The following is a 12,819-nucleotide window of genomic DNA, read 5'->3' as shown; positions in this document are numbered from 1 at the left end:
GTTAGGTCAGCACAAGAGAGCAAACCAGACCTAAAAGCTGGCCAATTCTCTGTCTGATGCTCAGTTCTTCTTCGCCTCCTACTCACCCGGTCCCAGTTGAAGCAAAGGCCGAGGTTGTCCAGCTGCTCTCGCATGGACTGGATATTACTGAGGAGACGACACAGCAGCAACGTTAAGGTATGTATAAACATTGAGCATTCAGAAGAACAGATTATATCTTTCACGTACTGTTTAGTCCACTCCTCTGGGTCAAGGCCTCTCTCAATGGCTGCATTTTCTGCTGGAAGTCCAAAAGCATCCCAACCCATTGGATTTAACACCTGTGGAGGCAGTTAGGAGCTCAGTATTAGAGGTGATATTGTTTGTGATTCACCGGTCAAATTGATTGATTTAGATAACTGATTCATTGCAAGTCATTCGTTGTGCAATAACTACGAAACATTCTCTGTTTTCAGCTTCTTGAATGTGAAAAATCCTCTCCACAGACGTTTCAAGACATATGAAAACACCTGGCTTTGAATAATAATTTGTGTCAGATATGTTTTTTCCACAAAAAAAGTTCAGTGACTTTGTTAAAGTTTCTTAAAATCCTTCCAATCCAGAGTACACAAACATGCAAATTTCTTCTCACAAATGTATCTGCCGGACGCAAGTTGTCTCCTACGTCACTAAAATTATCAGCGTAACTTGTATATTATATATATTACACAAGTTAAACTGAAGATTTAAGCACAGAGACACTTTCACATCCAGCAGATGAATGTGCAGCTTTCTAGCCTCCAACTGCACATACTGTTCATCATTCTGCACGCATTCACGTGAAGTAACAATACGAAAAACACATTTTTGAGTAGTAGGAGACTTTAAAGGACACAAAGAATGACAGATTTTGGCCTTTGATATGTGACGGTTTGAATTTATGCAAATGGTAACAGTAAAATCCAAACTATTTCATTGTAGGAGGTAATATATTCAGCCAAATAGCATCGGGTCCCCCTAACTGCAGCACATGTTGACCCCTATATGATAATGTGTTGTTCCCTGCTGTGATCTCAACTCCATTACACACAGTGGTTAATGCATGCAGATTAACTACAATTTTCATGCAAGCGGCAGTTATATAATGTACAGTAAAAGCAAGCGGAAAGCAGGGTGAGGTTTTGAATGGAAAATCAGGATGTGACAGCTTTATATTAGCCAGCCTGATGCAAATTACTTAGTAAATTGCTTTACACACAATCAACTGTCAGTTTCCCTCTGTGTCTACTTTCTCCCTCTATCCCTCTGTACTTTGTATCCACATCCATTTTATTGCCCACATCTAACATATACACCCTCCTTGACATAAATCATTGTCGACTCAAGACAACGTCTCGTTTTCCCTTTAGTTCTTCGGCTGTTTCTTTCAGCTTGCTGAGAGAGAGAGGAGATGAAAGCACAGGAGTGGAAGGCGTGAGCAAAGTAGAGGAGAAGCAGAGTGACAAGGAGTCGAGGACTGGAGAGGATCATTGTACGGACTCTAACGGGTCTGATGTTTCAGACGAATTGGTATCCTTGGTAACTGCATGGGCCTCATTTGTAAAGCCGAGTGCTGGATGGTATTAGGCTAAGAGCGCTCAGCACAGCGGACCACTGTGACTGCTCAGGAGGAATACAGGCACACTCAGAGCGAGGCACAAGCCAAAGATAGCCTATGAAGATAACAAAGCAGAAAAAAAAACATGCGCCTCATTAGGATGGATACACTACTACGTTGTTTGTTCACTGTAAATCCTCCATTAAAGTGAGGCAGTATTCATGAGGGGATGTTACGGGGACGGCTGTGATGGACGGCCTGCGTTAGTGAGCTCAGTTCTCGAAGTTCAAAGAGAGTGGCAGAGGCAAATTATCTTTTCACAGTGAATAGCTTCAGCTCCACTTATCCCTTATGTACACACACAGTGTGAATACTAGGCCGACTCTTCGCTAACCTGTTATCACAGAGACTTACAGTACATTTCAGAGAATCAGACTGACAAGAGGCAGTGGACGTGGGAGTCAGTGTAGGCACATTCTATGACAATCTGCCCGCTGTAACGTGGAGCAAGTCAGTGCCAACCTGAGACAGATACATCAATCACAGCTCGAGGCTCCTCACGCTGACGACAAGAAGTACAGGAGTGTTGGGAGACTGATTTTGTGAATGTGGAGCATTCAGCTACATGCAAGAGTCCACCCACACAGTTCCAGCGAGAAGCTTCTCTCCGTCTGTGGCCGCACTGAGATGCAACTCCAGCATTTGTCTGCTTTCTCATCACACTAATTGATTCAAACCAAACTCTTTGATGTCAGTTGCACATTTTTACACAGCAGAGCATGTGCAGAAGCAAGTACAGCGCAAAGGGGACAAGAAAAAGAGCACTAAGCAGAACATCTATAAAGATTTACAGATATATGAGGTTTGAAGTTTTATTAACACATTATATCTAGTTCATTTGATCCAACTTTAAAAAATGACATGATTGCTATGAATGAATTCATTACTTGTCATCAGCAACAGAGTCCCCATTTCTATTATTACCATTAATCCATAGCCCACACTATCATCAGTTTTCATACTCATTCAGTATAAAAAAGACTTATGTACCACCTGTTATTGCCTCCCCAGCAACTAGCAGAGCATTTCCACCAAGCGAGCTGTGGACACTTTAATCCTTTTGACTATTTGTTCAATAGAAAGAAGTCCCTTATCTTATGGTGCTAAAATCACAGAAATGAACATTCAAATTAACTCACCAGAAGCTCCGTCATTAAACCATTGATGAGATTTTGGTCACTATCCATTGACATGATGCAGAACAACGGGAATATTGAGTCTGGGTATAAAAAAGTTATATTTTAGGATAAAAAAAAGCAGAGTCAAATACCCATTAAAAGCCAGAAAATAGCTTTAGGGTGTGACAATCGACAGAGTGTACCTTCCTTAATTAACTAGTGAGCAGAGAAGACTGTGTGCATACAGCGGAACAAGGTTCACTTTCTGACAGATGCTGAGAGAAAGTACACTCCAGGGCAGAAGGTAGTTGCCAGTCATGTGAAACCATGTTTTATGTTCGGGGGAGAGAAACCAGACAGAAGTAGAAAGGATTCTCTCTGCAGGTGAGGGACACAAAGCCCAGTGTAAAAGCCCACCAGGAAAAGAAAAAAGCTTTATACACTGAGGCTTTCTTCAGGGATGGTTGGTGGGAGCACAAACCAAAGAAAACTGAACATAGGTTGTCAACGTCATGTCAGAAGTTGTGTGTGTGTGTGTGTGTGTGTGTGTGTGTGTGTGTGTGTGTGTGTGTGTGTGTGTGTGTGTGTGTGACTGCAGGAGCAAGACCCGTCTGACAGGCACTGGCCACAGCTTCATCAACACCAGCAGTTTACTGGACTCAAGCAGAGTGCTGAATATCGACTGCAGTGCTTTGATTGGAAACAGGGTCCGGTATGGATTTTATCTTACCTTTATCACAGCAGGTTAAAAACCGTCTACTTTCCTCAAGTGACACTTTACAAGAACTAATGTGTCCTTACTTTTAGGCTCAATTTTGTATCATGAGATTAACCTGAAAAAGATGAATAGGTAACACTGAATATTGATATTGATGATTGAATGGAATCATTCAATCTGCATAAAATCACAGATGTTTTCAATTGGTTCAATGTTTTTACCCAACAACATAAAAGGATGACAAATTTAATAATTGTAGTAGAAAATCATGTCCATAAGACGACAACAGACAAATGGAGTATCAGCTATATTAAAAACAATGATGAAAAATGTGCAAAAACAAATGGAAAACAATGAATACCACAAATTACACAATTAATTTATTCTAAAGCAAAGTCTATGACATGCAAATGTACACTGTATTGGCAGAAGTCAATAGTGTACAGTAGAAATTAAGTGCAAGGTGCAACAAACACAAAACATAATCTTATTACAAGCTCCCAGGATACAGGATACTCGTTGGTCAGGTAATTAAAAGATGGTGGTGTCAGGAGGTATTATTATGTTACTAATGATACTTAATTATTGTCCTTCAGTGTAAAAGCAGATAGCATAATTCAGAGAGTCAATACTGTAAAATGTTGCTCCATTATAGGCTAGGTTAAGCAATTTTTATCCAGTACAGCTGCTCACGGACCAACCGCGTTCTGCTCTGTGGGTGAGCTGAAGAAAACATCTGGTGGTTGAACACAGTCCTGGCTCTGTAAATGGGAGACAAATAAAGCGGATCGGGCCGAGCCACACCACACTAACTTGTTATTCCAGCCAGGATTTGTGAGTCAAGTAACGTTAAATGACTTGCCCACGGTCATTCAGCTTACTTTACTGCTGTTGCTGTGATGTTAGCTACAGTAGCAGGAAGGTGTCGCTGTCTGGAGCTGGTGTGCTGGATGGGAAACTGTCTCGTCTCAAACCCACAACCTAGCTCACGTTACTTCCATTACTCACTTGTGTTGTTGTTTGCATTATATCAGGGTATTTATCATGATATTGGATTTCTCCAGAACTGCTTACCCTGCTTAACTCTAAATGAAAGACTGACTCACTGTTACAGTACAGAACGGTGGTTTACCAGCGATATTACGGGAGCAGACAAAATCAAATAATTTCAAAACATTTAACCCAGATGGGAAAGCAGATGTCTCACTATTATAGCGATTGGGTGCAAAAAAGATTTGTCATCCTCAAAGGGCCTCTGAGGATGACACATTTGGGGGAAGAAAAATCAGTAAAACAGAGAGAATTAAGCCAAAGAAAAGGACTTGTGGTGAGGGGCAGATAACAAACAATAAACCAAAGCCAGGCATAAATGAAGTTAAAAAGCTTTCTTATAGCTTATTCTTAAAGGTATGGCAACCTATTGTGAGAAGTGACATATGCTTTTTTTTTTTTCTCTGCTCAAGAACAGTTGAGTCAATAATTGTGAGCAAACACAAGTGTGAGAGTGAATTAGCTGAAATTAATTAATGTATTGTAAAAATGCCTTTAATCTTTAATCTCTGCTCTCTGAGTCCATATGTAACCCGATGAATATTTAGAGTAGCTTAAAATTTAATTCGTCTTTTTCACAGCAGAGATTTTGACTCTGTGTTACTTAAAACATTAACGATGGCTCTGTACTAGAGGAGGGAATTCAGCCATCATTATTTTCATCATTTACGCCTGTGCTTTTCCTATAGTGACATGCCAAAATGTCTTCAGTGAAAAAGGCCTATTAAACTTTAAGCTACTATAAATATTCATCAGGTTACCAATGACCTCCTCTTGCCTTTTACTAGTGTTCTTTCCTTTCTAAGCTCTCAACTCAACAAAAAAAAAAAACTAGGCTTATTTTACATTTAAGTGTATTGACCTTGCATGTTTTCACGGGGGATAATAGGAAATGGTAAAACTACATTTACTAAAAGAAGACGTACCTGATGGCCTCTCATTCTCTGGAAGTGGCCGATAGTGTCACTGATGGTATACACTCGCACGTGGCCCATGTGCAGTTGCCCCGATGGGTATGGAAACATGGAGAGGACATAAAACTTCTTCCTGTTGGAACCCTGGGGAAAAACAACAGTCGAAATAATGAAGAAAATCCTACAGAGACTGCAGTAACAGTGCAGGAGTTCTTTTCTCCATTATCAGTCTGGCTTTTGAATGAGTCTTGTATAAAAAAGGCATTAACCTGATGAGGTCAGGACAGGAATAATAACTCATCACATACAGAGCGAGAGCCCTGACTGACTTCTATATTACTGTATGAGGCTCTAACTGTGTCTGATTATAGTGTCAGAATCTGAACTGCGGCAGTGCTGATTATGGATGGTTTACAGTCACAACACTGTTACCACGGCAACTCAGTACGTACTGGTTACACCCGGTTATACATGATTACAGGAAACCTGAGTCATGAATTTTTCAATAAATTAATTAGGACCAGGGCTGTCATGAATGCACTTCATCACTGTCGGCCTGTCCCAGACAGCCACATGGTCAGACCATTAGGATATATAATCAGCCGGAGCTCTGGGTCTGAGATGAGCTACCGGGGGCCAGTGCCAGTAATAGCTGGGAATCATGTGGAAGGATGTTTAATGGCCTATTAATCACTTAATTTTAAAGAACAGGCTAAAGGTGTTTCCAGTGTATACATATACAGATTAGTCCCAATAGAAGAGTACACTTGGCTGGTGTGACTGTGGTTTATATAACATTTATTTTCATTCATTCGACCGATACTGACAGCTGTTATAGTTTACAGTTTAGAGTACATTATCATGATGTCACCAGGCTGAAGACTTTAGGTAACTGTATTAAAGTAAAAAGCTTTCTTACCTCCGCCTGTGCATCCTTTTGCCACTGCGCCATAATTCGTGGGTGCCACCATTCTTCCACTCTGCGTCGGGTCTCTTTTAGATAGTCCTTCTCCCAAACTCCTGTCTCACTGAACAGGGTGCGGGTGCTGGGGGACAGGAGGCGAGGTACTGGGCTCAGGAGAGCACCCCTGATCTGGCCGGACCGGGTGACGCCCAGGGGATACAGAGCCAGACGTTTCACCGACACCTGCATGGTCCTGTCACCTAAAAAGGGGACAGATACAATAAATTGATGGTGATGCTGCTGGTAAGTTACTAGTAAATATTATACTGATCTATAGGTGGGTTATCTGCAGTTCACCACAAAAAGAAAGGACCATCGGATTAACTTTACTGTAAGCCTGGATGATATGGCTGAAATTAATGTCGTATTATTATTATTATTATTATTAATAAGAATGTCCAAAACTGAAATGGCAAATTCAGATAAGATCACATATAAAATGATGTAACTGATGTACTGCTAAAATTTTGATAAGCAATGTATGGTTTATATGTAGCAAAACTTCCAAACATTTGATGGTTTTCAGATTTTCTCTGTTTTATATCACTGTAAATTGCATATCTTTGATTTTTGGACTGCTCATCCAAAAAAAACAAGTAATTTAGTCACTTGAAGTTTAGTAATTGAAGTTTCAGTTAGCTTTATGAGTGTTTACCACGGGGAAGCATTTCTGTGGATACGATTTTGGGACTGGGAGAAACCTTTTTGTGCCTTTTATGTTCATCAGAGAAAACAAAACAGTACTGTTTACTTTAATATTGTGACATTTCAGAGCCTGTACTTCCACAGTCTTTTTTTTTTTTTACACAAGTATCTGTACTCTCAACTTGAGTAAAGAATGTGTGTACTTTTAACACATCTGGTCAGCACATGAACGGCACATGTGAATCCACTCTTTGAGAAAAGAGCGACTGATGGCTCGGCTCTGCAGCTCTCCACGTGATTTTCTTTCACCACTGCTGTTTCACAGTCTGTGTTCTTTGCACCGCGTCACTCACACAACAGCATGATTTCGCGAAATAAGAGGTTTATTCAGCGAGATGTGATTATGCTCTGCCGCACTGTGAGGCTCTGGACAGGCTGTTCTTATTAAACCGCCCGCCTGCTCAGATGTGAGAATGACATTTTCAATCAACTGGTTTGCAATTATTCACCGATTTCTCAGCTACAAATCTGTCCTGCAGTTTTATACATTTTTCTTTGCATTACAGGATTTTAAGTAATCTAAAAGCCACAGGATATCATCACCTGGATGGATGTTCATGTTTGCAGAATACGCTCCTTAAGTTTTTGAATTACTTACAGGTAGAGGACCGAAGACTGCATTATAAGAATGTCAAAAACAGGATTATTCAGAAGATTTATGGTTACTAAATGACAGTTAATCAGTCCAACAAATAACAGGTTGAACCAACAAATTATTTATTCTGGTTTGCTTAAAAAAAAAAAAAACCTACTACTTTTACTTTCTTTTGCATGAACACAGCAGTTAGGATAGACTTTCCTATGGCTCAATGTAGGTCAGACAATCAACATGTAAGGAAAAACTATTTGACCTAAATTTGTCTTCTACACACACACACACACACACACACACGTATATAAACACAGTTTCCAAGGTAACCTGAGATATCTGTACAGTCTCTGCCTCCGTGGCAGCGGAACACAACTGCTGCTAACTTGACCTGTCAAGAGAATATTTTCACAGCAGTGACGCATCTGGATCTCAGACAGCGAGACCTTTATAGCCGCTGAGTGGAAGAAGTGATAATCTGCACACCCTGACACACCAGACTGAGATTGAGATGTAAATGAGGGAACTAAAAATGATGACTGTTTATCTAAAGCTGTGGAAAACTCATCGAAAAGGTTATTCTGTATTCTGTGATGTTTGGAAAATACAAGATTACTGCGGAGAAAGAGCTCAGTGTAGAGGTGGTTGTTTAAAAAGATAAAATCATTTAAAAAGACAGATAATAAAGGAAGATTTTAGTAGCTAAACGACATTTTTAAAGAAAACAAGAGCTTTCATATGAAAAGTGTCAACTCTCCAGATCATTAGGGAAGAAGGGAAGAATGTAAGGTAAGGTGGACGGGTCTTTTGGGGATAACTCTGAGCTTCTTCCAACAAATGAGTGAAAACCAGCTAAAAGCGCTCCCCTCCTCTCCTCTCCCTATGTTATCTCCCCTCCTCTCCCCATCTTCTCTCCCCTCTACCCACTTGTGGGAATGTGTTTTTCACTAAATTCTCTCGAGTATAACCTAAGCATCGCAGCAGCCGACGATCCTCCCTCAGGCTGAGTCTGGGAGAGCCGAGCACTCAAGGTTGTGTGCAACTCTGAAGGTGCAAGTGAGTGGGCTGAGGCGAGAGACTGAGAAAATGTTTCTATGGTGACTGGACTCATCCATTCGGGTGTCTCCTGGAAAGAGTGACTGAAAACTTCTGCAAACAGAGCTGAGAGTAGAGGAAGGCTAATGCTTCATCTGGAGATCTGTTGTTATTGGCCATGGGATCCAACTTCAATACGTTTATTAAACGTCTGATTAATGTTATATCAATATTGTAATATGTGAATAAACATTGTTTGGGATTTTGGTTATTATAATATTGTGAGAGAGCTTAAATGTTGCTCTTTCTGAACTTAATGGCTTAATTAGTTTTTATATTGTTCTAGCGGATTTAAAAGTGAAATCAGTCACGATTGCCAGCTTGGTCATAATATCCATATTACAATGTGTTTACAATTTACTCTACATAAGTAATAGAGCAGAAATTATACATTGATTAAATAATTGTCAGAAAAAGACAAAAAGCTGCTTTTTATTTTAAAAATACCAAATATTTATTATATATACCTTCAGGTTTCTCAAAGCAGAAGAGTTTCTGCTTTAGTCTGTTATTAAGAACTGAATATATTTGAATATATTTATTGTTTTTTTACAATTTCCTGAATTTTATAAGTGACTGATAATCCTAAAGTAAGCGGCAGATTAACAGATAATAATCATTAGTTGCAGCCCTAATAAATAACATCTGAAACTTTCTCAATAAAGTCCATCTCCTCTTACACAACCTACAATTAGGACTGATCACTAAACTCATGTAAGGATGATTATACTGTAATGTTGTTTGTATAAAACTGATAACAGGTCAGTTTAATGTCAGATGAGGAATCAAATCACTTCACACACCTTATCGGTCCAACATAGTGAGGACCATAAGTAACCATCAATTTAACCTCTCAACACCTGACTTCACACAGTCTTCACCTGCTTCATATACAGGGTGCTTTATATATATATTATAATATAATACATATATATATATATATAGTATATATATATGTATATATATATATATATATATATATATATATATATATATATGTGTGTGTGTGTGTGTGTATATTATAATATCCTTTATGCTAGTATGACATTGACTCACTTTATAAATGTTTCCTCTTGCCCTCTCCACACAGCAGTCTGTTATATGACCTGCTCCTGCTGACACAACCAGTTTAAGTTGTTTATGTGTTGTTTCCTGCTCGGTGTGTGCAGGAGGAGGAAACAGAGGAGGAGGAAACAGAGGAGGAGGAAACAGAGGAGGAGGAAACAGAGGAGGGGGAAACAGAGGAGGAGGAAACAGAGGAGGAGGAAACAGAGGAGGAGGAAACAGAGGAGGGGGAAACAGAGGAGGAGGAAACAGAGGAGGAGGAAACAGAGGAGGAGGAAACAGAGGAGGAAACAGAGGAGGAAACAGAGGAGGAGGAAACAGAGGAGGAGGAAACAGAGGAGGAGGAAACAGAGGAGGAGGAAACAGAGGAGGAGAATAGAAAAACTTTCGGTTTGAAGGTACTTACTGTTTTATTTCCGCGTCCTTTATTTCAACGTGATGTTCGCAGTGACATAAATCCAATCAGCCATGTTGTAAATGTTAAAACCAGCTTTAAAATACGCTGTACATGACCTGTTTCCCTGGATCACGACTTCGACATAGACGCCGCCATCTTGGATTTAAATAAACTTTATCAACAAGGTGCACGTCGACAACGACAAACCCATGTCGTTACAGACGAGTTTGCTTGTGTGTGTGTGTGTGTGTGTGTGTGTGTGTGTGTGTGTGTGTGTGTGTGTGTGTGTGTGTGTGTGTGTCTGTGTGTGTTTCTGTGTGTGTGTGTGTGTGTGTGTGTGTGTGTGTGTGTGTTTCTGTGTGTGTGTGTGTGTGTGTGTGTGTGTGTGTGTGTGTTTGTTTCTGACTACTACATTGTTGATTTAAGTGATTTCAGTGAGTGATGGCTCTGCTTGTTACCTTAGCAACGCTGTAATCTCCTCCTTTTATTGCTATTTTAAAATTTTCATTAAAAAAAATGTTTTTATTCCAGTATAATTTCTGCCTCCAGACACAGAAAATTGTTTTCTACATCTGAAATAACCTCAATATGCTGATTCAACAAAACAAATGTCATTCACCTTCAAGAGTCTCAGTTTTATTTGTAATTCTGTTTATTGGCACCGTTTTAAGGAACACTTTCTTAAAGGATTATAGGTTTTAAGTGTTGCTTTTATTAATTGTAAATCAATTATTAATGAATGATTTATAGATCAGTTATTAATAAGAAAATAAATTTGGTTGGCAGGTTGTGGAAAATCCCTATGATGGTGTCCTTTTCTTTTAGGTTACAGTGAAGTTATAAATGTGCATTCATAGATATTTGTTTGTGTTTTTGCTTTCCAATAAACCAAATGATTATAAATGTTAGGAAGTTTGTAAATTAATGGATTTTGGTCGAGATGCTCTGCAGCTCTTGTGGTCAAACGTTACTGCAGGTACCTCAAACTCTTCCTTTATATTTCATCAAGGACCACGGAGAAAATAAACTGTTTAAACCTCTCGTTTGTGGTTTTAAAGTTCTTTCTTTTCAGGTCATACATCATTTTATTTCTGTATTTACCATAAAACCTGACTGAAGTTGTTCAACGACACAAATGTAATGCCAGCAGCACTACAAGTATCCCAAGGGAAGACTTTCATTACATGTGATTTCTGAGAGGAGGTGCTACTTCTTTGATGCCAACTTCCAGCATAAAGTGATTGCTGACTGAGAGAGCAACTCGACTCACTCTCAGAGGCTCTGAGGAGAAAGATGAGGAGGAGGAGGCAGTGTCTCATCAGAGCCCTCTTTTCTACGAGCTGTCCCTGTGGCTCTCACCTTTGATCTGACGTGCACGCAGAAGCAGTGAAGGAGGGAAGAAGTCAGAGCTGGTGAGGGAAGAGAAAAAGAAGGGTGGGGTATCATTAGCAGGAGATTGAGAGAGTTCCTCAGCCTGACGTCAGAGAGCTAAACCTGGGGCTCTGCTCCGGCCTGCCGTCGTATATCAGAGTTAAATGGGCGCCTCCGCTCAGGGCACAACAGGATATGGCTGAAGAGGAGGAATGAGAGAGGGAAATGGGTTTTTGACACAGTTGAGACACTAACTGTCCTCATACAGCCAAAGATATATCTGCAGATACAGAGGGAGGCTCCCTGATGAATGAATCTGATACTTGCTTCCTCATCATTACAGTATTTCACGGGAGGACTGCAGGTGCTACTGAATGGTGTTTTATTATTATTAACGCTGGAAATTCTGGGAAAGAAACACTGACAAATTTAGAAAACTTGCTCCTCTAGCTTAATTTCTTTTTGATGCCCCATTTTAACAAATGTTAATAACTACTACTGTTTCATAAAGCAAGGAAATTCAAAGTATATCCACATGATGGATGAAAAAGGTGTATTAAAGATAATAATGTTAGCTTGAAGGTCACTTTTTCTGGTCAGCCTTCATTGAAGTGCTTTCATGTTTAGAGTCAATAAAACTGTTTGAACTAGAGCAGATCTAAAGCAGAGAAGACACTGGAAATATGGCTGTAACCTTTAGTCATTTGATAACACAGAGACATTTCAAAGCTTACAGATATAAACTGTATAGAAAGGACCTTTGTTACATGTTACGCCCCTCTTTCTCCTCTTGTTCCTCTTCTGCCTTTTTACTGTCAACTATCCAACAAAGGCCAAATTCTAAATAAACCATAACTCAGATAATCTGGTATTCATTAGGATTGTGTGTGTGTGATTTGATCAGATATGATTGACAGTAGCTTGGCAACATCAACAAACAACATCACAAGTCAAAATAAATTTTGATTGATGGATAAATCCTGATTAGTCGGATTGATTGATGGTCTTTAAAGTCTTGTCCTTCAGATGAGACGTTAAACGGTCCATGGCACTCATTGCAAAGAATAGGGGGTTCCCCGTTGTCCTGGAAAAATTCCCAACCTGGCTCTCTCCATCTGGCCACTAAATCATCCCCCAGAGTAATTGGTTCTATGTTTCACTCCCTCTCCACCTCAAGCTGATGTGTAGTGTGCATCC

The 12,819-nt window shown here is 39.8% G+C and overlaps 1 protein-coding gene across 1 annotated transcript in view; it reads right to left on the bottom strand.

The window, feature by feature from the left end:
* The window catches only part of lars2 (leucyl-tRNA synthetase 2, mitochondrial), a 29,035-nt gene extending 18,605 nt beyond the window's left edge, over positions 1 to 10,430 (bottom strand). Inside the window, exons 1-5 of the mRNA XM_051406887.1 lie at positions 10,261 to 10,430; positions 6,356 to 6,600; positions 5,449 to 5,580; positions 229 to 320; positions 87 to 147 (exon numbers count right to left, since the gene is read on the bottom strand). Coding sequence (XP_051262847.1) covers positions 87 to 147; positions 229 to 320; positions 5,449 to 5,580; positions 6,356 to 6,589 — 519 coding nt within the window. The 5' untranslated portion in view covers positions 6,590 to 6,600; positions 10,261 to 10,430. The remainder of the gene's footprint in view (positions 1 to 86; positions 148 to 228; positions 321 to 5,448; positions 5,581 to 6,355; positions 6,601 to 10,260) is intronic.
* Positions 10,431 to 12,819: the final 2,389 nt, after the last annotated feature.

Source organism: Dicentrarchus labrax, unplaced genomic scaffold (genome assembly GCF_905237075.1).
Source record: "Dicentrarchus labrax unplaced genomic scaffold, dlabrax2021, whole genome shotgun sequence".
In the NCBI taxonomy this organism is placed as follows: Eukaryota; Metazoa; Chordata; class Actinopteri; family Moronidae; genus Dicentrarchus; species Dicentrarchus labrax.
The sequence above is the reverse complement of the archived record's forward strand: the minus strand, read 5'-3'. Positions and strand labels throughout refer to the sequence as shown.